Genomic DNA, 26,630 nt, shown 5'->3' on the forward strand with positions numbered 1-26,630 from the left:
AGTGTGCTTTGCTTACGGAGACCCTTCTAGGATACTGGGTAGGACAGGAAACAGGGAAAGACAGCAGACAGGGTGCCTGCAGCAGAAGCAAAACTAGGAAATTCCTGAGGGAGCTGACCCACACTTATGTCTTAGATGTGACAGCAAAGAACAGTTTTCAATACACACAAAGACAACGCTGAAGAGTCTACTGCACACATAAATCTGCTGAGAGGTATTGAACTAAGACTGAAGAGAAGGCTCTACACTGCTAAGAAGCAAGGATTGGATTTCTTTTCAACTCTTTTCATTTGAGTGTGTTTTTAACTCAGCAATTGCATTTTTCTCTTGGAAATACAACCACTATATTCCATTTGGTTTTCTTGTGCTCTGGCAAAACAGGTTTGGGAACCTTCAGGCTTGCTCACTTCAAAGAAATTCTGGAACCTGAAGCTGGCCAATTAGGGTCCCTTCAAAGCCATGTTTCTGACTGGCAAGAAAAGAATAATGCTCTTTTTTTCAGTGATTCCCATGCTAAGACCAAAACCAAATATTAAATAAACAGAAGTGCAGACACTGCAGACTGTTCCTTAGCAACAGTTTGTTAGAAGAGAGTCATTAAGAATATGGCTGTTTCAAGGGAAGCCCTGGGGGTTGTAAAGCCACAAATCATCAGGGAGTTACAAAGCAACAGCCAAGAGGCCACTATACCAAGAACAAAAGTGGATCCAGATTCCTGTTGCACTCAAAAGGATGTTCACTGTGAAAAGCTCAACTGTTAAAAATAATTCTTTAGGAGCTGCTTTTCCTCTGTCATTTATTGCACATCACAGTCTGCCACAGAATTTGCAGAGTACAATGATAAACACTGTAACCCTGATTACAAACAACTGCATCCCACATGGCATATACTGGCCTCAGACTGGTAGCATGAATCCATCTCTGCTGGTTGATGATAAAATAAATATGAGTATGAACCAAAGGAGAAGCCAAATCCTCTCCCAAAGATTCCTGTTATCTTCTTAACCCCCCCCCCTTCTTTTCAGGGATTTCTCCTTGCCACGGGAATGACCTGTGCCTACTCAAAAGAAGGCGGGAAGATTCTGATCATTTTCAGTTTCACAACGTGGCCCTGTACCCCAGGGTAGCCTACACCCTTTTTTGCCCTTTTTCAAATTTTTAATGTTTTACTGCGTGATACCACAATACCAAAACAGTCAGAAGGTAATGTGGGGAGCAAGTCAAATTCTAGCTTAAGCAGAGTTACGCGAGTCAAACCAAATATCCAAACCTGAAGCGTAGATATGCCTAAGGTGACTTACCTCTCTTCTTTTATGCAACCATACTGTTTTTCTCCTGCTCAAAACATTTTTAATGCTGATGAATACTCTGCAGGGAAGGGAGGAACAGACAGCCATATGCCCACAGGGCCCAAGTTCACAAGTTGCTTCTTATCTGTAGCCACTCTCTTTTTTTTTTCCTGGCAAGAGTTTTAAATAACTCTAAGCAAGCACTTTATAAAGATCACGCTGTCTGAGGCATTCATGAAAAATATGAAGACTTAAACAGTAAATCTACAAGCATGACAAGAAGGGAAAAAAGGCAGATAAAACATGTTGGCTCAGCATGACCTGAAATAGATTAGAGAAAGACAGACTGCCAATGCACGTTGAATGAAATTCTCAGAACTTGTTACCTTCTTGCTGTCCTCCTCTGATCAATAAATTCAAGCAATTCCATTAGTCTGTTAATTCACTTAAGTAAATAATATTGAGCATTACTAACCATAATGAATGAGGCTGGTTATACAGCTCTGAATCAAAGAATGCAATACATGAGATCATCCTTTGTCTGACTACATTTTTCACAACTCAGTTTTATGATTAGAGAGTTCAAACTCTAAATTAAGTATGGAAACTCAGATATGGACAGCTATTTATTTAAACTCCTCTCTGTTAAAAAAAAAAAAGTTGTTTAAATAAGCAAAATGTTTCTTATCAGTGATGTACTTTATTTTCTCAGTCAACCCTAAAATAAGCTTGCTGTTTGCACCGCACCATCATACTCTTCCAAGACTGTAAATTCCACAAATGGCCAGAAGTGTACCATGCCAGAATATGATCAGTCACTGAGAATTTGTACTGGCTTCTAATATGTATTATTTGATACACACTTTGCTGGGTGAAGATTATATAGAATCCATAAACCCAACAAAATTCTCTCCACTTTATTAGTGAAATTTCACAAAAGCTAATCTCATGTTCACAAAGGTTTGTTTTTGGACATCTGGAGTGAAATTCCTGCCAGGTTGATCAAATTCTTCTAAACAGACTGACCTGCTATATCTAGTTTAAAAGTTTCACCATTATGCTCTGTTTTATGTACAGATTTTATTATGTAGAAGTCAAAAACCGTCCAAAGCCTAAGTAAATTGTATAGAAAACAATACTCTTGTAGACTACATAAACTGGAAGAAGGTAGCTGAGGTTCATCTTTTTTCCTAGATATACTTAGAATGGCAGATGTGACAGGTAACACTAGATGACACTTTATATGACCGCTAGTCACATTGTCATTGTTTCCTTTCTATTTTTATTCACAGATTACAGAGGAAATTAAAGTTTAATGATCCAGACTGCATTCTGTCAGTAGAAGTATAGTTTCAAGTGTTTTGAATGTCAGCGTTGGAATTAACCAGCTTTACTGAGTGAGCAAGACTATAAACTTTCAGCACTCTGATAAACTGTCTTGAAAAATATGAGATACATAGATAATTCCCCATTAAATACTTCCATATTGAATAGATCTGATTAATACTCTACAGAGTTCTTTGATGATGCTAGACCACTTCCAGTTTATACAAACAAAAAACCCCTTCCTTGGTTAGAATGTTAATTTCATTTATTCTACTATTACTTTTTTTTTTAATTGATTTTTGTTCAGTCCTTTAAATTTCTTCATTTTATTCTATGACATTTATGGACCTCAGAGTTACATAAATAAAGGACAATGAAATTTCTCATCTCTTAAATGATTAATAGCAGCTGTAACATTCATGTCTTTGTGAAGAAGAGGATAAAATGGTAGAAGTATTAAAATTTTAGAACAAGTTCAAAGAAAAACTGCTAATTACTTTTAAAGAGAGTTGATTTTCAAGTTATAGGAACTTGCAAACATCAAGAATATTAAGGCTGATACAGCAAAGACAAGGTCTACTTTCTACACTGCAGCCACTGTGAATACCATGTCTTTTTGTTGGAGCAAGTCCACACTGAAGAAAAACTGAATTCCTAAGGGAGTTTTAAAGATTAATGTTAAGGACTTCGAAAAGTGTGAAGTTGAGACTCATTAAAATATTTAATTGTATTTAAATCTGGCTCAGTCATGACCAAAAGTTGTTATAATTTGAAGGTTGTTCAGTAGCATATGTTGAAATTACTCTATCTTCTAAGTCAATTTCCTAATTAGATGTCAACATAAAAAGACATGCTACAGCTAATACCACTGTTGGCAAGTTCAGCAGCCAGGGCAGAGACTAAATAAATACGGAAAATGTACTACCCTCCTCTAAGGACTAGGGTGAGTCTTTTTAAATAGGCGTTTTGGAGAGTGTTATGCCACACTAATTTATTCTAAGAGTAAACTGAAGAGTTCTCACTCCTGTTAACAGAACTGAAGTATGGAAGAAGAAACTATCTTCAATTCACTGCAATTAAGTTAACTCTGCAGTGTTGGAGTTTTTCCTGAATGATTCTTTGCATTTATTTCTGATTTTCATTTATTGTTTCATTTTCAAATGGAAATCTTAAGTTAATTATACAGTTGTTTAGATATACTGAAACTCTAGGAAACTACCCAATTTTAGTTGTCTCATGTAAAACATACTGAAAACATTTTAGAAGGGCGTATCTAGGATTATGAAAATACATATGTATACATGTAATAGGATACCAATGAAAAATATCATAATTTAAGAAAATTTTCCACAAGCAGAACAAAAGACACAGGCCACTCCTCTCACAGCTGACAAATTTCATACATATATAACAACATAAAAGCTTCTGCAAGTCAGTGTCCATTTAGCCTGTACTGCATCTCCAATAGTTGTCAATGTTGGATGTTTCAAACACAGCATTGAAACCCACACAACATTGTTTTATGAGGAAATACTGTTCTTACTCTGATTGGGAGCTAAATTTTCATTCCCCTGTCCTCACTAAACTGAACTTCTTTCAGAATGCTCCTCTAAGTCATTGGGTCCTCTTGTGGCATGAGGTATTATTAGAAGCGACACTGATTATTCACCTCTGCCCTGAAACATTAAGTAGTCATTAGAACTTTGAATTTTTACCAGTCTGTCACACATTACTAAAGATGTTATGGGAAAAAAGTAAACAAAAATAGAACAATCCCTTGCTCTTTCCCAGCAGACACACACACCAGATTGAATGGAGTAAACACCTATGGAAGAAACTCAGTAAACACATTTTTGTGGTCAGACGTGATGTTGGCAAGATTAAAATCACACTGTTCAAAGAAGGAAGGAAGCCTGCTCACATGGGACACTGTGGCTGACATTAAAGGAACTCAAATTTATATAGACAGTATTTTGATGTTGAACAATAGAAGTGTGGATATTTTGCCTAATTCAGCAATAGTGACACAACCATTGGTTAGTTTTATTTGGGAACAGAAGAATTAAACCATCCCTTCTGTATAATGAGAGTCAGGTGGAAAAAAAGATGACCCAAAACATAGCACTATTATGATATGCACTTCCGAAACACGTTAGTCCCTTGAGAGAAAAAATTAAGTGGGTTCTGGAGAATATTTTCTACTGCACAATTTTTAAAGCTTTGCCAACATGAAGCGTGCCCAGTAGGTTGAGGGAGGTGATTCTCCCTCTCTACTCCACTCTCATGAGACCCCACCTCGAGCGTCCAGCTCTGGGGTCCCCAGTACAAGACAAACATGGAACTGCTGGAGCAAGTCCTTGTGGTGGGTTGACCCTGGCTGAAGGCCAGGTGCCCACCAGAGCTGCTCTCTCACTCCCCTCATTCACTAGACAGGGGAGAAAAGGCATAACGTAATGCTTGTAGGTCAAGATAAGGACAGGGAGAGATCACTCACTAATTATCGTCACAAGCAAAACAGACCAAACTTAGAGAGGGAATTCATCTAATTTATTACTAGGCAAAACAGAGTAGAGGAATGAGAAAATAAAATCAACTCTTAAAACACCTCCCCCCACCCCTCTCATCTTCCCGGGCTCAACTTCACTCCCGGCTTCAACCTTCCCCCCCTCAGCGGCACAGGGGGACAGAGAATGGGGGTTACGGTCAGTTCATCTCACGGTGTTTCTGCCGCTTCTTCGTCCTCGGGGGAGGACTCCTCTCATCGTTCCCCTGCTCCAGCATGGAGTCCCTCTCACGGGGTGCAGACCTTCGGGAGCAAACTGCTCCAGCGTGGGGTCCCCCACGGGGTCACAAGTCCTGCCAGCAAACCTGCCCTGGTGTGGGCTCCCCTCTGCACGGGTCTACCGGTCCGGCCAGGAACTTGCTCCAGCGTGGGCTTCCCACAGGGTCACAGCCTCCTTCAGGTGCCTCCACCTGCTCCGGCGTGGGGTCCTCCACGGGCTGCAGGTGGAATCTCTACACCCCCTCATCCTTCCTCCATGGGCTGCAGGGGGACAGCCTGCTTCACCAAGGCCTTCACCACGGGCTGCAGGGGGATCTCTGCTCCGGCTCCTGGAGCTCCTCCTCCCCCTCCTTCTGCACTGACCTTGGTGTCTGCAGAGTTTCTTACATCTTCTCACTCCTCTCTCCAGCTGCAAAAGCTCGCTCCCTCTAAGTGTTTTTTCTTCTTCTTAAATATGTTATCACAGAGACGCTGATTGGCTTGGCCTTGGCCAGCGGCGGGCCCGTCTTAGAGCCGGCTGGCATTGGCTCTATCAGACACAGGGGGAGCTTCTAGCAGCTTCTCACAGAAGCCACCCCTGTAGCCCTCCCGCTACCAAAACCTTGCCACGCAAACCCAACACAGTCTTGAAGATGATCAGAGGGCTGGAGCACCTCTCCTGTGAAGACAGGCTGAGAGAGTTGGGATTGGTCAGCCTGGAGAAGAGAAGCCTCCAGGGAGACCTTACAGCAGCCTTCCAGTACTTAAAGGGGCCTACAAGAAAGCTGGAGAGGGACTGTTTACAAGGGCATGGAGTGACAGGACAAACGAGTAAGGGCTTTAAGCTGAACGAGGGGAGATTTAGATGAGATCTGAAGAAGAAATTCTTCACTGTGAGGGCGGTGAGGCACTGGCACAGGTTGCCCAGAGAAGCTGTGGATGCCCAATCCCTGGAAGTGCTCAAGGCCAGGTTCGATGGGGTGTTGGGCAACCTGGTCTAGTGGAGGGTGTCCCTGCCCATGGCAGGGGGGTTGGAACTAGATGGTCCTTAAGGTATCTTCAAACCCAAACCATTCTATGATTCTATAAACATTAGGACTTTCTATTCTTCTGTCTGCAATGTACGAATATGTAGCTGGAGCTGGGGAGCTGCCGGAGGCCTCTCTCACCCATCTCCCTCTCTTTTTAGCTGATCTCTCTCACAAACTGACTTGAATAAAGAGATAGACCCTTATCTACTCCTTCCCTCCACGAATACCTACATAAAATTCCACCTTTAAGATTCTCTACAAATTTATTATTCCCCACTACTGCCACAAACATCAAGGTTTCATGCATAAAAAGCTACACAAGTAGAACAATTCAAGTGAAAAATAAGAGGAAGTTAAAATATAATTGTACGGATAGCCATCTGCTTCCCCAGATCAAATATGTTGAGTCTGAAGTAGAAGACTTTTTTTTTTTTTTTTTTGGGTACGTTCTACAAATGTCATGTAGAATCTACACTATTACTGATTGCCAAGGTGTTATGTGCATGAGATCTGCAATTCCCAAGTACCAAAAGAATTTTCAATGCAGAAAGAACCATCAGCAGACACTTCTCTGGCTAAAGGGAGTCTGAGTTAAGTCAAATTCTACTCACCACTGTTAAATGTTCCAGCAAGTATGCCACATCAACCATGTCTGCCAGAATTAGAAGCCTTGTGACAGCTGTAAGCAGAGATCGTGCTGCTTGGACAACAGCCTGCCTCTTAGGCAGATAGCAGGGATCACTGGTAAATGCCTCTGCTGATACCTTTAAGGCTTGACCTGCAAAATGAAGACATAAATTCCTTCAGGCTATATCACAACGTCCAGGAAAAAAAATAGTTAAAACTCAATCAGTTATTTGGCAAGTCACAAGTATTGCCAATAAATTTGGCATCTCTGTTGCCCTAATGCCTTGAAATGAAGGTCAATTATTACAGATCATGCAGAATGTTCCACATTTTGAATGATGTTCCCTTTCTGTTCTTCTGAATCATGTAATTCTGAAATAATTCCCTTTGCAATCACACCATTACTCTTAACTGTACACAATGGGGCCAGGGGCACTATGTTAAACCTTTCTAATCACTGCTTTTTATATTACTATGTACTTTGCTGTCCTTGCTATTAAATAATTCCTGGTCACAGAAGGGAATCAAATATTGTTCTTTTCATTATAAATATAAGTTAATGGAATTAAAATCTCATACACTTGAACATCTGACTCTGGCATAAAATACGTGAAATGTATGCAATGGAGCTAGTAACTGTGCCAGTAGACAACAATATACTGCCCTCCAACAAGCAAATGAAATTTAACAATAAGAACAACAACGACAAACACCCAAGTTTACTTTCAGCAGTCTGTCACCTAGACTTACTCCGAGAAAAAAAAATGCTATTACACTCATTTCAAGAAGCATTTCAAAGTCTTTTATCACCTGAGGAGCCTTGCTAATGATGGCACAACCTTGAGAGAATTCTACACAGAACAGCACTGGAAAACTCTTGTCACACAAGCACAAACTGCTAAAATAAACGTTTGACCCATTAAACTCTTCTGTATCAGCTAGGAAACCAAAGATGGATCAAAAGTCATAAAAATTAATAGTTTTGGCTGTACTAAAATTAGGAAACATCATTACTAAATGTAGCTATTAAAAGACTACATATTCATGAAGCCAGCCCTTTGTTGACAACTGCCTTAAGCATGTCTTGGATTTTGGATGCAACAGTAAATAAAAATATGTCATTTAAAAAATTTGATATTGCTCCAGAGTTAAATCCTTTGTTTATTATGCAATATTCTTTCTACTTATATCTAAATTACCTAAATCTTGATATAAGAATGTGGTATGTTTCTCCAAGCAGTCATTTGTATCACAGTTTTTCTACATAGAGAGTACAGGAACATGTAATTTTTGTTTCATTTTGTTCTACAAATTCTGACCAAAAGTGAAGAGAGAATATTGCCTGCTGAAATAAAACTCACAGTACCCATAGCTTCACTCAAAGGCAAGGCTCCTGCAGGAACACTATTGGCATGTCTACTTCAGAGTATCTGGCAGTAAAGTCAAAGCTAAAGTCATGCAGAGTTTTTCTACCTGAACCAAGTGTGTGTTTTTATAAGCTTTGGAGTCCTCAAATCAAAAACTAGGTAACAAGGTTTGTACAAAATACATACAATCAGTAATTAATGTATATTTATAGAAATACATATAAACATAAGGGATTTCCTGTAATTACATACATATAGACTTTTATGTGCTCCCTCAATCAGAAATGAACAAGAACTAATCAAAGTGCACTAGAGTTTGCCAGTTCTGCATGTGACTTCATTTCTCAAGATTCAGAGAAAAAACAAATTTTACTGCTCTTACTAGAAACTGCATTTGAGAAAAATATTGAGCAAAGGCTACAGAAATAAACCTACCAACTACTACAAAGTCCCCATACCAGCACCTGAGATAGTACTGGCCTGATTCTCAGAACACTGAATACTTCCAATGTGCTGAAACTCATCAAGTTTTCCAGGAACACTCATCTTTAATAGCATGCTCTGGTTTTCTCTTGGATTTGTTAAAGTCTTTGTGCAAATCATGTATCTTAAGTACATGCTTAGCAAACTCCATAAATAAATACAAATCACATTAATCTGAGATCTGGTTCTAGCACCTGCTACCTCACAAAACAGTGAAAGTAAAAAATATCAATTTCTTGTGCTCAGGACAGCAAATGAGAACTTTTCCCTAGTAGTTGGTGAGATAATGCACCATAGCTGAGCACACAAATAAAAATACCATAAATAAAAATCAAACATTAATCAGAAGACTGATTTTTCTTTTTTTTTTTTTATTTATTTCTGCATCTGCAATGGGCAGAAACACCTCTCCAGATGAGTACTGTTTTCAGTACTACAAGTTTCAAAGCACTAATATGAGCCCAGTAATCCTTGGGGGGGGGGGGGGGGGTGGGTGTGTAAATATAGAGAGTAAATCCTGTTTACATGCATACACATCTTTAGATGTATTTTTGAACGTGACTACTACAAATCTCAATAGATTAATAGTGATTTGGAAAGTTTTAGTAGGAATTTAAGATACTTTGGAAATTCATTGTGCCTTAATAAGGACATGGGAAATACAGTGCATACACACTATCATAAAATTAAAATCCTTGACCTTTTATTTATCTGATGACTTCAAATAGAAAGACTTTCCAAATTTCTGAGAACAAGCAATGTCAATGAATAACCAAAACTATCTCCATTTCATTTGCATAGTATTTAACTACCATCTGTTTGTCCTGCCAATTATTGGTTTTAAATATCTTAAATTTGACATGTTATCTTTAAGGCTGTAAAAGTACAAGTTAACATCACACGTTTTTTGTGCATTTGGAATGTGAACACTGCAGTATTAATTCAGACCATTATAACTGTCAGATTCTTAAAAAAAATTGCACAAAAACATGAAGCTTACACATGCAATGTCTTAATAAGACAAGAAAGCATAAAACAATGGAAATTTTTTCTGCAATTAAGGTGTATGAGTGTAGAACTGTCCACCTTGGTCTGTCAGGATTCATTTTAACAAATACTGACTAAAGCATCAGGGAAATGTTATTTCCCAAGACAATAAAATTAGCATCATCACTGTTTAACTGGTCACTTGGTAACTGTTGAACTTTCTGACCAACTTCAATAAAATTTTTACACAGAGGAAGATATTCAAAGTTAGCTTACTACTATTCCATGAAAATAGAAAATTGGGAAAGAGACGAAGTTAAAGCCCTCACTGATGTCAAGCTGGGGTTGGCAGTAAAAGCTTACCTACTACTAAGCTTCAAAGAATCTACAGAAGTGTTGAGATGCAAATTTGAAGGAAGACAGACCCTCCTTGTTTCTCTATTTATGGACTGACTTTTTTTTTTTTTAGACAGAGAGAACATCTGAAGTGTTTATAAGGAGAGGAAGAAAACAGCACACAGTATTCTACTACCTGTTATTTATTAGCATTTACTTACAAGGTAAACAAACAGACTAGATTCACTACTATTTTTACTGTGTCTTGAGCCATCCAAGCAAAGGCAAAGCAGCTATTAACTTATTTTCATAGACTCATAGAATGGTTTGGGTTGGAAGGGACCTTAAAGATCATTTAGTTCCAACCCCCCTGCTACTGGCAGGGACACCCTCCACTAGACCACATTGCCCAAAGCTTCATCCAGCCTGGCCTTAAACACTTTTAACTCAGCACTTTAAGCCAGGTTTGCAAATGGGTTTGTAGCCCAAGATAAATGTGGTCTGTTAACCTCACATACTTCCCAGGATAAAAGGGTAAGTAGCAAGTCAACTTGGTGACCTTTTGGGAACTTAAAACTTCTAAGGCACAGAATCTGCTGCAGTTCAGAAGAACTTCTGTTGAAAACTAGTTAAGTCTGGAGAAACAAGAGAATTAATGAAGGGAAGGCAATAAGAAAATAGAACCGGTTACTTTGAGAGAAAAATTGGCGGGGGGGAGTTTAGTAAGAGAATCAACCAACCAGTGGAAGACCATGTGAAATGCTCAGTCCTGTGGTTCAGCTCTTTGCGATCCAAGGCCTAGTTTGGTGTAGCATAACTGTGCATCTTTAGCTGAGAAAATATTTGGTAAGGTGCAAGAAAGTATGTTAGCTAACATCACAGAAGGTAAGGAAAAACAGACATAAGTAGAGTTGGTAGAGATAGTAGTAATTAGCAGTCAAAGAATCCAAAACTTAAAAATACTAACGTGAAAAGTTATAAACCCTAGGCAAAAAGACCCAGAAATTTGCAAGATAACAACTCTGCAAAACTGAGCCACAGTTCCAAAGGAGCAACAGAGACCAACATTTCCCCACGTGACTGACAACCGTCTGGCTAGCATTACTGCAGGTAATAAATACATTAACACTTAGCTCAGTCACTCATTAGTCTTAGCTATCTACTGTATGCATTAGCCAATAATCAACTACTTTTTATTTTTTAAGATCTGTATATCCTCCTAGCAGAGTCTCTTTGTGCACAGTATAAGTGGTCCAAACAAAACTGACCGGGAAAGTGGAGCTACAGATTAGAAAGGAACTGGTTGGTTAGGAAGGAGTGAAAGTATTCAGTTACGAGAAGCCCAGACAGGAGTGAATGGTGAGCCTGTAAGTTAGTAACTGAAAGGATTGGGAGAGAAGCAAGATATAGCTTAGCTGAGGATAGGAGACAGTGCTATTACCAGGAATATTTAATAAAAGTTGGGAACAAAAAAGATAAATCTTCTGACAGCACAGCAACTCCTCAGAAACCTGGAATGTAAGGTTTCCCCTACCCATAAATACAAGGCTGAACTGCATGCTCACAGGCCCCACATGTGATTATTTGCCCAGGTTTCCGCTATTGTGCCTTCCAGAAGAGAATGGTCATATGAATTTGGGTGCCCTTCAAGCACCTGAGACACTTCAAAACCTCAAATAGTCCTAAAATCTGAAAATGGTACCATTTCAACACCGGTATCTTCCGCGTACTTGAGCCACAAAGATGATTAAGGGACTACAGCATCTCTCATATGAGGAAAGGCCGAGAGAGCTGGGATTGTTCAGGCTAGAGAAGAGAAAGCTCAGAGGGATCTTATCAGTATATATAAATACCTGGAAAGGAGGGTGTAAAGAAGATGAAGCCAGACTGTTCTCGGTGGTGCCCAGTGACAGGGCAAGAGGCAATGGGCACAAAGTGACACACAGGAGGTTCCATCTAAACATCAGAAAATATTTTTTCACTGTAAGTGTGACTTAGGAGTGGCACAGGGTGACCAGGAAGGTTGTGGAGTCTCCGTCCTTGGAGATAATCAAAAGCTGACTGGACACGGTCCTGGTCAGACTGCTGGCCCTGCCTGAGCCAGGCAGTTGGACCAGATGACCTCCAGAGGTCCCTTCCAACCTCAACCATTCTGTCATTCTGTGATTGAGTGTATGAACAAAGACAAGCCAGAAGGGTCTGAAATTTGATGAAGCCCTTAGAAATGAGTTGGATGTAAGCTGGGATGGCTAGATGAACAAGTATAAAATTATGACCCTAAAACAGAGTGAAGAGATGCAGCTTAGACAGATAGGAGCTACGAGTACAAGCAACAGAAAGTGACAACAACAACAACAACATGATGTTAGAACTTTCTTAAAATGCAGTAGACAGCATGACAGTTCAATGCAATTTCATCCATTTTATTGTAATTCCCATCAAGTGGATTCTTCCATAATTACATTTGTCACAAACAATGAAACATGAAAGACAGTGCCTTTTTAGTGGCACAAATAGGGAAGCAGAAAGATGGGAGCATTCATAGTATTTGTATTATTTTAGACATTCAAATAACAAGCAATTCAAAGAACCAAAGTCAGGATATATCATAACTACATACATATTGGAAGGCAGATACTTCCACGACTCTATTCAGCACACGTAGACAGGTGACTTCCAAAGTAAATGGTGTTACTACCATTAGCTGATCAGCTACTGACTGTTACTGCTACTGTCAAATGACTGCTACTTATGCATGTGCTTACAAAAATCTATGCTCGGGCACAGGGAAAGGTAAAAACACAGTTCAGACACAGGTAATTTTTTAGAAAGTTAGAGGATCCATGCACTTTATCCAGCACCAAAAATACCCAAAAAACTTACATGAAAATTCCTTTAAAAACAAGTCAACTGTAAGCCTGTTGGCAAATAGCTGACACTTCTGCTGGGCTGCTAGCCAATGGCAGGCAATCTGTTTACACAGATATTTGCAGTACTACCACTAACTGCAGTCAGTGAGCACCCCTGAGAGACAGTGTTCAAGATGACACTCTCGCAACAGCTAAATGTTCTTTATTGGTTTAGGCAAGACCTTCAGAATTATGCTTTCTTATTTTATTTCTTTGAATAGATTTTCTTTCTCCTACTAAATCCTATTTAAGAATCACATTTCTCTCCTATTTGTTTTTACATCTGGCTTTCTCCTCTTGTTTTTAATTTTAACTGCAGCAGTATGAAATCCACATGGAATGCAGTGAATTTTATGCCATTCTTGTGTCCTCCCACAAGGAGGTATTGCTGCCAAGAAAGTCCTGTCACCCACTGCTGTGAACTGCACCCTTAGAGGCTGGTGGATTTACAGTTCCAGAGAAACATAGTTGTCAAAGGGAGCCCACTGACTAAGGGAGGGAGGGATGTACTAGAGTCAGTAAAAAGAGAGGATTTCAAACGTCCTAGTCTTAAACTGGAGAGAGAAAAAAAAAATCAACTATTTATACCAATAATAGAAAACTTATAAACTCTGATTTACACTAATATTTGCAGCCTCAAGTTCCACAGGCATGAACTAACACACAAGCAGAATCAGTACCAGAAAAAGTTGGGAGTCAATGTCACATCAGAGCACAAAACAACCTACCCTTTCTAAAAACAAGAGATTAAACAAAACTAGTCACTAGTATAATCATCTGTTCTGCTCCCACAAATACCATCTCCATCTGCTCCAGCAAATAAAGGATTCTGCTTCAGCCAGCCAGGACACTATTAGCGTCAGGGCAAAGCAGATTGATACCTCCTGCATGTTCCTAACATTCAGCACCATAACAACTCAGATTCTCACAATAGCTTTCTGTAGATGTTAAAGGACATTTTTCTCCTGCCACACAGTCTCTTACCCCACTCAGATACCACTGTATTCTGTTGCATTGCAATTATTTCACTGCTGCATACCAGGAAGTTCCACATCTCATACAGTTCTTCCTAATGTGTAATCAGAGCCACCACACACCCCCTTCATGCCTTACATCCATCTCTTCATTCCCCCTTTCCCACTCAGGGACATCTGATCCAGCGATGGTGATGTCAGAAGCTTTTCTACAAGGGATCTGTTCTACGTTTGATAAAAAGGGTGTACAGCACAATTATTTTAAGCCACTTGGATATCTAAATTCTGTCTCCCAGAATGAAAATCCCTTAGATACAGAGCATACACATGTACCTCAATGTAGGATGAGAAAGCTAAGATAATTTTTAAGATTGAGGGGACAAATAAAGTATAATGCAAGAGATCAGTATCCCCTTCCTTTAGTAAATATCCCTACATTACATTTCCCATTTCTTGCTGTCGAATGGTAGTTTCTTCCATGCCATCAAAGTCTTGCCTCCTCTGTTTAACATCAAAAAACATTCAATACAGACATTCAAAATAACAAATTATCTTTTCTAATTTCCTTTTAAAGAGTAACTGAAGGCTCAAAATGTAATTCCAGCAAGTAACTTGTTTCAGTTCACTGTTTCATGTGATGAAAGGCTTATCTAGGAACACACTTGAGCGTGATAACAGCTAAACGCATGAAACATTGACATTGCAATAGATAGAAACAACGCAGAAAACTGTTGTGTTTCTGACCATATATAGTCAGTAAGCAATGGCAATAAATACCAAACATTTTAGCTATGCTTGCACAACTGTTGAAAACTATAAGCAATCACACCTTGACATAAATGCAAAAAATCATTATCATAAGTATAATGCTAGATTTTAATGCAAATTCCTAAGATATCATTTCCCCACATAAAGTACATAATTGTTTTGTCTTAAAATTGATTAAATATCAGAATCATAACATTAATTATAGTCTGATGTTTAGTGTCAGAAGCATTCATGGTTGAACAATGCTTCTTATTCCTTTGTATAGGGGTCAGTTATTTTACTGTTAATTCACAGCACGTTATGAGTCAGAAGGCAATTTTTAAATACTGTATACGAGACCCAGGTCTCATCTACTGACAGCGTTTGTCAAGATGGAACTGTAGTCAGTAAAGCCATACCCATGCCCCCATTTCTGAAGACATTAGGTGAGTCGCTAATGCATCAGATGAATTAAAGACAACAAATCTTCTATATCTTATCTCCACTGTTCATTTTTATCCTGCCAATTTGCCCTTTTATTCCCCAAAACATTAATATGAACTGGATTATCAGCAGCAGCTTGAAAAAGGTCTATCACTCCGCTAAAAGGAACCCCTATTAATGAACTCCAAAAGTAACAAAGCAGCATTTTCACACTAATGGTTGGCATTCAAAGGAAACAAGCATTTAATTCTCATGTCACAGTCTTCAACTCACCAAACTCAGTGAGTGACACAAGCTAAAATGCGAGAAGAGGTGAGAGAGTATTTATTCTTTCCAGATGTTGGTGTGCAACTTTAGGACTGATAGTTTGGTTCACCTCTGAGTGAAATTTAGAGCATTGTTTCAAAATTCCACTATACAGTAAATATAAGCTGTAGCCATGTGCAAAAATTCATAATTTATTTAAGAACATATTAATAAAAATACCTGCCAGTCACCACAGAAAAATATGCCCATGGAAAATTAAATACTATATGCTATGACATGCATGGCAGGTGACTGCATGCAAGCACAGTTTACCAGAATTTATGACCCACATCATTTCAAAGAGCTTGAAGTACATAACATGAGACATTTAACAGCAGCAGAATGTGACTTGAATAACAGGCAATGAAGTTACATATGATGTGGATACCACAAATTAAAAATAATACACGGCTTCAAAGGACTAAAAATATCTGCAAAATTAACAAACTGCTATTTATTTTGCAATTGTTCACCAACTTCTTAAAAGTAACTTGTGCAGCTTGGCAAATCCTTGGAGGAAGACTCACTGTGAACACTCGATTTGTCATTGCATAACGATAGATGATAACATGGACTTAACTTTCTTTCAAAATGTATGAGGTGGATATAATCTACTTTATGTATTATTTATTTTTGTAGTTATCTCCGGTCTTGGCTGAGAATCAATAAATAAATTGAAAATGTGAAATATTTTTATATTATCTATGTATAAAAATCAATAAAAAACTATATATTTTATTCTTGTCTTGTGTTATCGGTCTGGAATGGATGGGCTAACATTTTAAGAGTACTCCAAAATGAATGATTTTTTTAAAAGCCTGAGCTGATCAGTGTGACAGATAACAATGATATTTGCTGGTCATAATGTTTTTAATCACAAAGGACCTTAAGGTATCTCAGAAACCATATGCATATATCAAACTAAATGCAGCCATCTCTGGATCCAGAGGAAGCCAATAGCTAGTAATCACTACCCTGAACAACATCAGAGACTCAGAAACAGCCTCAGCTGCACAGAGAGGAAGACAAAATTTAAAAAAAAAAAAATCCTCATTAAGTTGCAACTTTAGTAAAAGCAAGGTGATATAAAGACCTGATGTAAATGGCTGCCATGCAGTCCCTCAGGTACAAGCTGTCACATGGCATAAGAACATGCACCTCACTGCACAGTAGTGAAAAAGCAACTGAAGCCCACTTTGCCCCTTATAAAACCAAGTCTGGTTGCTAGCTCATTTGATAACATGGCCTGACAATAACTTTATGGTACAGACCATTGTTCTTTACTTGTCTGCTCCCACTTGTTTGGGAAGGCTTTCATCAATCCCTCTTAATCTGATTTCACGCAACCCTTGGGAACCATTTGTTTACAAAATTCACAGAGCACTGATGAAAGGACATAGTTCTCAAATGACTGGCACTAAAAACATTTCTTTTCTGTCCCTTTTCCTCTGAAATCTTCTTCTGAATCAATTTTGAAGGTTGATTTCTGCAGTAATACATTTTGGATGTGTGTCATCTGGCTTATTACTATTTCAGCCTGCCCTTCAAATTCACCCAATAGGCCCTGATTATCCATGGGGAGAGTAAAAATCAAAAAAGCAACAAAGAGCCTGAAAGAAAGTGGCTAATAGAGTGTTTGCAGCAGATTATAAAACCTAGTCCTATCCTGGGAATCTGGTTGGAAATGGGGAGATAGGTCATGAGTAAATGGAATATGGTAAAACTCATCAAAGATGAGCTGCTCTATCACAAGGGGATGAGTCTTACAGTAGGTTAAAGAATCCATTTTCCTCCTACTTAAGTCTCGAAACATACTTCCAAACAGGACCATTACACCTTCCCAAATTAAGCCCTTACTACTGTACCAGAGGGAAGATTACTGGTTTTAAATTTTTAACTAAAAGGCCTTAATCCCAGATTCAGGAAGACAGTTCTTTTCAAGAAGAGCATTACAGCATGCATTAACTTAAGCTTATGCTTAACAGCCACTAAATTAACAAGGGGAATCCTGCCTTCACTGGAAAAAAAAAAAAAAAAAAAAAAGAAAAAACCCACCACCAAAAAAACCACCACTACCAAAACTTCCACTGACATAAGTGTTTTTCTACAATGGGACCCAGTTTGCACACTTTACCTCTTTACAGGTGTTATCTGAGAACATACAATTAGACAACTCAAACTTCAGAGCTTCATTTTGATACCAGTGTTACATGGTTAAACTAATTCCTTGTGGTGCCTAAATTATTTATCATATACTTACTCTCTTTCTGGACATCAGCAAGTGCTGCATGAAGTTCCTCTTTAAACACAGTTGCTTCTTTGGCAATTTTTTCCCCCTTGTCCAACAGATTCCAAGTGGCTTCTTCCACAGAAGCTAGCAAGACACGAGCTCTTTTGGAACGGCCCTTTTTCTTACTAGAAGGATTCTGTGGACAGTTTACTAGTGTTGTAACCTACATTTAAAAGAAACAAAAAAAAGACAATAGTGGTATAAGCTCTATAATAAGTAAATTTATATTGTTCTCAAATTAAAAAAAAAACAAATTAATATAGTTGAGAATAAGCAATGAGATTCCTCCTGCTTTAGAGACAGACATGCAAGCTCAGCATACATAATGAGAACGGGCAAGACTATTGAATCAAATTTGACAGACAATTTTACTTAATATGCCTCATCTTTGTATTCTTCTTTCTGTATGATCAAAGCAAAGGCAACAGAAATCTCACTGTCATATTAACCCTGATGCAAACTCCTAACACTGCTTATTTTAAAATTTCCTCATGATTAAAAAAAAAAAAAATTACTAATGCTATCTAGGGAGGCTTCAGCCAAGGCAGGAATTATAATCAGTGCTGAATCTTCCCATACTTCCAGCCTAAATCTCCCAAGTTATCTCAGAAGCAAATACCCAAAACAAGTATAGACACATTTCAAAATGTTTTCTATTCTTACAAAGGAGGATCACAGTGGTCAGAACTCAGCACCTCAGAATTATCTGGGGAGGGCTCTCAACATTAAAATTGTACATAATTTTACCCAGAATGTAGGTTTACTGCAGCTTTGTCCAAATTATGTTTTTTAACAATGCACTTCAACATCCATGAAGAACTTATTTTTATAGAGCATCCCACTCCACATTCCTCATCATCTAAGCACAGCCTCCACATTCCAACAGAATACTTCTATCAGACTATTCTCTAAGGCACTGCTTGAGCAGTCACACTAAGGAAAGGCTCCTAAAAGATTTTAAAAGAAAAGTGTTATATAGATATTTTAAAACATACTTTATTTTCATTAAGTTCACTGATGTTTTTTAATACTCCTATTCTGTTCTCTGTGCCAGAACATAGATAGCATAATATTAAGTACAGATCTAGTCTTGGAGCTCAATGAACACATCTTATATGTAGATAATTGATTCATTTTATTAAATGGCATTCCAATCATCAACAATGTTGTAGAAGCAAAGGAAAAGTTGTGTATGAATTTCTCAGTCCAGCAGGCAAACTTAGCTGATGGCTGCAGTACAGCTTGTAGTTTGAGCTGGTCTATGGAAAAGGGCTCCAAGCACAGGTATACAATGAGAAGTGTGCTAGCTGTGCCCTAGCTCACCTACAGATCGTGTTCATGAATCCAATGCACTTTCGTGCTTTTCATGAATCTGTACTTCTAAAAGTAACTGACAAACATCCTCTGGGAAGCATTTCTATAAACACATGTTTGAAAGACAAAAGCCCTGACCCCTATACCATTCATGTGAAAATTTGGGGGAAAAGAGAAGACCAGCCACTTGACATCAACTGCTTTGGCATGTCACAAGGGAGACAGCACATAAATAACTCTGGCTCAGTTGTTAAAGAGGGCTTAGGTATTTTTCTGACCATGGCTCAAAAAGTGAATGAAATTATTTATTGCACATAAATCAGCCAGCTGGTAGAGAATGCACTGGGAATAAGAATCTTGATATCTTTTATTTTTACAAACTCTGTAATGTTATTTCTAGGGCATTTAATGCAGTTTCAATGATCATATTTTTAAGAGCAAGTTAAAGAGATTATAGGCTGATACTTCCAACAAGACAGACATAAAACATTGCAAAAAAATTAGAAGCTGCCCCAAAAATCTATCAAGCTAAAGATATTTTTTAAATGTCTTAATTATTTAATCCCTATTTCCAGAAAATAATATATTCCATTTCTCAGATTTTTACTGCAGTTTTCTTTTTATGTAAAATACTATTCTGTGTACTGCTCATGCATGCTTTGGAGGAGGAGAAAAGGAAAGAAAACAAATGGAAAAATGTGAAAAAATAATCATTCTTGCAAGTGAAAACTCTTGACTGTAAGACCCTTCATCTTCAGCATCACTGTCAGGAAATATCAGAGGCAGCTTCTGATCTCAAATAGAAGTTAAAATTTGATAGGTAGTTCTTGGCTCATGGAAATTAAGGAATACAGAAAAACTACTCTGAATTCTCTTACACAGAATCCCAACGTTGAATTCAAAAAGTTTATGCAGATCCTACATATAAATACTTGAACTACACCGTAGCTAATATAGCGTGCCCTTTTGATTCATTGTCAACACAGCTTGTACTGTAGTGGTAGAATACACAGTCAAATTGGTATCAATATAAGAAAAAAGGAAAATATATCCCCATTAATCCTGCTCATGCTTGACTGCCTTTCCCAGTTACTAACACCTTATTGCCATATATAACAGGTCTCCCAGCATTCAATGGAAATCATTGTCAAGAGGTTATTTTGTATCTCTAGGAGGAGCAACAGCATTGTGCTAGAAGCACAAGGCATTTTTAAGTGAGATTTTCAAGCCCATATGTCATCTCAGCTGCAAAGCTGAATCATGTTGTTGTTGTCTGTTATTGATATTATTTATTAGGCTGAAGGAGTGGGATTTTTTTGTCATGGTTATCCCAAATACTGAATTCCAAAGGAACTGTGTAGCAGTTCTTCCAATGCTATATTCAGTTCCTGCCAGCCTTTACAATCTTTTAATAGTGCAGTAGTTAAGGAAACAATGTCTTGGTACCTCGAATATCAAAATATTTGGTTCACCTTTGTTATTAAAAGTATTTTAAAGCATCAATCATAAAACATTTTTTGTTTAAAATTTAGTTCAATGTAACTGCAATCCCTAGACATTTGAAAAAACAAGACATGAACTCAGTGATCTAATGACAACAGCTCACTGTTTCAAATCCCAGTCAGATGTTTGAGGATAATAAAGTATTGCCCATACAAATAAATACTGGTTAATCACTTTCAGTGTGCATAAAGTAAGCTCACCATACATAGAACTAAAACCAACGGTGCATGTTTTCTGTGTGAGCAAAATTTTGTGGGTATGGATGACAGGTGAGAATAAATGCCTTTCAACTTGCCTGGTTTTCATCAGTGGTGCAAGGGACTCTAAAATACACAGATGTTTCTATATATTCTGTAAAACTTACCTATCTCTTGCGGCCATAAACTTTCCTTAGCTCGTATGTATGTATAAAATATAAATAGATGGAAGACAAGAGGTTTGGCAAGGAAAAGCTCTTACAAATACTGTGTGTACGTATACATACACACACATCCCATACATATTGTGTGTGTGTGTATATAGAGAGATACGATACAATATCCAAATAAGTGGCAAATTTACAGCTTATAAGACTTGTAATGACTACAGAGCAAAGGCAGTTATGAAGTGTTTTCTGCATGAATTAATGAAGCTACATGAATCTCATCAAGTCATATCTTTCAAAATTTTTCTTTGTATGTAAATTCAAAAGGAAAAAAGTCTTGTAATAGTTTGCTACAGAAGCAAATTTATACCTAACCATAACTGTAATTATTACATAGTAGAGCAAACAGATTAAACAGACTTCAGACTCTGAGAATGAGATAAAACAAGAAGATATTTTCCATTACATTAATTGTTATATTTTGTGAGTATATCTAGCACAAGCATGACAAATATTAGACATCAGCTATGCAAATGAAAATGCTTTATGATCTACTGATGGCTTCACACTAATTGTTCCATGATAGAGTGCATGTCTAATAAAAGCCTAGAATTAGGGAAAGATTGTTTGTTTGAGCATGTACCAAATTTACATCAAGGCAGCTGTCAGCTGAATGATGTCAATTTTGACGACTATCATTTTTAATGTGCCAGATGCATTGACAGAGAACTTTACCCAAAACCCTTCTTTTCAAAACTAATGTCCTGAAAGCACCTGGAATAAAATAAAATAAAGGCCACAGACAGAGAGAACCCCTTCTGGTGAGGGGGCAGTTGGACAGGATTAAAGAAACTGTATTGCAATACATAGAAAACAGAGTGCCGCTAGTAGTATATCCCCAGGAGAGTACAGTTTATGAGGCTGGACACACAATTACACTAACGCAGTTATGCCGCTTCCAACATACGAGTTTCTATCTCTGCAGAGCCCTGCTCAGCACTATTGGAACTTACCACCCTGGGTCAGGCCACTTTTGCAATGCAAAGAGGGAAATGCAGTGAGACTGCTGCCCCTGCAATCTCCCAAACATTGTAATTTAGAGCCGTTGTTTTATTCCAAGGATGGAGAAGTTGCCAAGTCAGCGAGGGTTTTATACAAAACAACATGTCATACTGTTTGACAGTTTCAAAGTGATCACCACTGCCAACTGCAGATTGCAGGGAAGAAAGAGAATCTAGCAGCCATTTGCAAAGCTACTTCCACAAAGGCTGGTTTTGCCTTCATTTTCTCCCATATTGATCCTGTTAAACTAATGATTGCTCCAACACTTAGCCTAACTTGCTAGGACAGACTTCAGAGAAGCTCAAACACTTCTATTGCCTCTTTTCTATCAGAGTATTACAAGACTATTAAATAAATTAGAACATAAATCTCAAAATGAAGTTAAACTGTATTCAAAACAGCAGCTGCTAAGCGAATCAGGCCAGAGCATAATACCATTCACTTTTATCTGTGATTGATCTGATTCTCTTTCTAATCATAGATCAGTTTTCATTATTGCCTTTCCAGCATCTCAATTATCCTTCATTGAGTATGTTTTAATTCCTGCTTTTGCATTTTCAACATTTTTTATGTCTCCTTCCTACTCAAAATGCAAGTTTCCCTTCCACAGTTCTGTTATGATACAAAGCATTAAGGTTGAGAGTGGGAAAAGACAGCCAAAATCATATTCTCTTTGAACCAAAACATCTCCATTTTTAACAGACTCAGGCTTTTTAAAAATGCTTGAGAAGAGCTTTTTAAAAAAAAAAAAATTATATGGTTTCTTTGTTTTGTTCTGGAACTATTTTTTTGTTGTTGTTTTGTCATGTTTCTTTGATCCTGCAAAACTCAGGCCAAAATTTACATTTCTTCATCTCCTCTAAAAATATGCACATGTTATGTTATGGCTGCCTGAGCAGTCTGACCTACTGGTATACAAGAGAAGGTTTTAAAATGCAGTCTATCAAGACATCTATTCCTACTACTCTGAAACTAATTTTATAATCCATTCACATATGATGCTCCAGCCTGACGACTTCCCACAAACCACTGAACTGTTAACTAAGGTTTTATACACCATCAATCACACCCAGGCAAAAATAAATAAAGGCAGACAAAATGAGTAAGAGACAGCTCAGTTAATAACAGCTGGAAATGAAGTAATGATAAAAAGAAAAGGTTACTTTCTGAAGAAAAGAATCTTCTAGAAGAGACAAATGAGTAAGGGAGGAAACGAAGATTGAGTCAAAAACAAGAGAAGAAATTTCAAAGATGATAATGAAAAATGAAGAAACTGAATGAGTTAGGGAGAGGTAAAAGTTTCAAATAGGGAAAATATAACTTCATTTGTTAAAGAGTAGCTTATTTCAATGAATTAACTGATTTTTAAAAGTAACTTTTCCTAGAACTGTTATAAAACCTGATCAGCATCTCTTCGCTTTTCCTAGCTTTTAGAGCACATACAGCACTTCTGTAATAAAGGACTTTTCTGACATGAAAGTCCAAATAAACGTAAGAACCATCACACCAAACATACTCATTTTATTGTCCTCATCTTTCATCTCTATATTCTTCTTCCATCCAACCATTATATGCTGCCTTTTTAATTATAATCTGACTGTTCCCCTTTATCTGGTCACCACCCGTTGGCAAGCCCAGGGAAACAGCATGCAAAGGACTGGCTCCCAGGACAAAGAAGGTAAGATGTCATCAGAGCAGTGTGTGTGAAAAGAAGAGTATTCCTGGAATAACAAAATTTACCATGTACCTAAGGGGCCGAGTGCAGTCAAAGGAAGCCTGTGAGTGGTACAAGAAAAAATATTTTTTCTTTAATATCTGTCCAAGTACAATAAAAATAGTTTGAATTAAAACAATTTTACTTATCTCTTTTTTAAAAATAGAAAAGTTGCAAATTGAAAAAATGAAAACAATAGAAAACTTAGTAGATATGTCCTTACCTTTTTTAAATAAGCTCTACACCTCCAATTCTTATATGTGTATCAATAGAATAACAGCCAGAGTACAGTATTCAATCTGGCTTTGCTCGGTCATTCTCCCACTATCAGTTTTGTTAGTTGATTGTTAACATAAGCTATTTAAGAAAAAGTTATTGTTTTTTAAGAGGCATTACTCAAAGTGCTTGGAAAGACCTTAATCAACCAACCACTGAAACTACTTCATAGCCAAGCACTAGGAAACAATACTAAATAAGCAGTGTACAGCTGTGACAAGTATTTTGATCTACAACACTTTGGCAAGGCTGAAGGACAGCGATAAGCTGGCATCCTTGTGCTGTGTTTAATTGACTAACAAAATGCGGGTACCCCACCATCTTTGTTCTAAGGACAATGAAGAGAGAATTCAAAATAGCTTGAGTTTCAAAATTGAAGATATCCTTTCTGTTCTTTACCCTGTAGCATACTGCTACAAAGGCCTTTTAACACTTTCCTAGTTATACACACTATTTGCAAAATGAGATCATGTCTTCTGCAAGTAGGTCCTTTCCATTGTATTAAAAAAAGAGACATTTCTATTCCATGCCAAATTTAGAGATAATGAGGGAAACTTTAACACACTAATCACTGCATATTTAATCAGTGAATACTTGAAACAGAACTGGAATATGCAGTAAAATTGCTCCTCCTAAAAAGAAAGTTTTATCAACAAACCTGAAAGCATTTCTGTAAATCCCTTTTCCTTCCAGCTAACGAAAGCTTGGGCTAAGTACTCTAATAGGTTTATACAATATGCAACACTTGCACTGTTCTTAGGGCATCTCTTCTAAAATGCAACAGAATACAATTCTTTTCAAAATTCAGAAAAAGAAACTCACCTACAGATTTCAAGGCTCTTCTTTTCCACTCTGTCCACTACTCACAATATGAAACTTTTCATGTTTTGGAAATTCATTTGCAGTGTATTCTACATTTAAATATCCACTAGATAATACTGTACAAGAGACTAGCTAGAACATACAACATTTGCTATGATATACTGTGTGGCATTTGGAAAAATGGAAGTGACTAAATGAATGACCAAATCTGGAAGACAGATCCTCCTGGACAGTTTCTGAGCCAGAGTAAACTACAAGTACAGAAGAGCTGTGGGCATGCCTTTCTTAATAGTGTCCTTAGTCAAAGTTCTTCAGCCTTATTCCCTTCCCTCTTCGGTTATCCAATTTACTTTCTGCAATACTAAAATACCTGAATTATCAATGGTTCCAATAACTTCTCCACTGTAAACGTCTGGATCTGCAGATCCTGAGGATCAATTTTCAGTTTAATGCTTGGCGCTTTTGTTGACATTTCACCTAGGTACAAAAGAAAAAAAATTGCAATAAGCAATTATTAGCCACAACCACACGTTTCATTGCCCTATGTCAGAGCCCAGAGACTGCCTATAGGAGTACAGACTTGATTCCATAGTAGGCTTAGGATTTCAAGAGATAAAATGAATTTTCCTAATTCCTCATTTCTCAATTGTGCAGGAAAAAAAAAGATACTTGCATAAACTGTAAAATAATAGATTTAAAGGACATGTAATTCCTTGTCTTCCAGATTTAAGTTGACCATATATTTAAAAATACACAAGGATAATTGCATTAGAAGACCTTTGAATATAAGTTCTTTAGTAGTCAATAAAAAGGAGCTTTAAAGCAAAAATTATCTATTACATTATTGAATTTATCATAAAAGAAAGACATTAGTGCTACGTGCACAATACCTGCATCTTATTCCATGTGCCAAATTGCAGTGGCCATAATAAACACTTTAAGAACAAAAATATATACAGTAGCCCTTCAAAGTCCTGGCAATGAATAGCAGGAGAATGTGAAACATTTAGTTATTTTACACCCTGTAATAACAAATATTTTCTAAGTGTCAAGACAGATTAAGTCAAGAAAGCCTATTACTAAAGTCAATAAGATGGAAGTAAAGCTAAGTAAGGTCTTTAAAAGTGAATAAATCATTCATCAGGAGCTTGATCCAAAGTCCACTGATGTTAATTTAAGGGTTTTCACTGAGTTCACTAGGCCGTCGTTCAGGCCTTTAGCTGCAGTGAAATGTGTGTGTGCCAACAAAGAATTATAACTGTGCTTTACTAGGAATGCAACTGATTATTGTCTCAAAATAAAAGACATTTTAAATTTTCCAGTAACTTAACCTCCCATAAAACATAGCTCAGCACAGCCTTTTTAGCCAATAAAGACTTCAAACACACAAATAATGGATATCTGTCCTTTCTAAGCAGGACTTATTACAACCATTGCTGCTGTATAATAAAGTAATAAGGTACTGCAATTGAGCAGGCTGAAGAGATATATTGTCACCTTCCAGTGAACCTAGCATTGATTTAATACAACACAGTAGGTTTAGGGTTTCTATAACAAGTTGTGTAGAAATGGTGATCTCGACTGTTTAGCACAGAATAGTTATCCACATTTCACTTGCAAGCGAAGATAATATGAACGATAATTAAAGAATTAAGGTTAAAGGTAGTTTACAGTTTTGCTGTTCTTAGTAAAGGTTAT

At 37.5% G+C, this 26,630-nt stretch overlaps 1 protein-coding gene across 5 annotated transcripts in view; it reads right to left on the bottom strand.

Moving 5' to 3' along the window:
• Positions 1 to 26,630, bottom strand: part of CTNNA3 (catenin alpha 3) — a 512,488-nt gene that overhangs the window by 476,972 nt on the left and 8,886 nt on the right. For all 5 annotated transcript variants that reach the window (XR_008577888.1, XM_054832089.1, XM_054832088.1 and 2 more), the window contains 3 exons: positions 25,303 to 25,409; positions 17,848 to 18,040; positions 7,019 to 7,185 (listed from right to left, as the gene is read on the bottom strand). Coding sequence is in view for 4 of the 5 variants with exons in the window: in XM_054832088.1 (XP_054688063.1) it covers positions 7,019 to 7,185; positions 17,848 to 18,040; positions 25,303 to 25,409 (467 nt within the window). In the remaining variant the exon portion in view is untranslated. The remainder of the gene's footprint in view (positions 1 to 7,018; positions 7,186 to 17,847; positions 18,041 to 25,302; positions 25,410 to 26,630) is intronic.

This window comes from Grus americana, chromosome 7, assembly GCF_028858705.1.
Source record: "Grus americana isolate bGruAme1 chromosome 7, bGruAme1.mat, whole genome shotgun sequence".
Classification (NCBI taxonomy): domain Eukaryota; kingdom Metazoa; phylum Chordata; class Aves; order Gruiformes; family Gruidae; genus Grus; species Grus americana.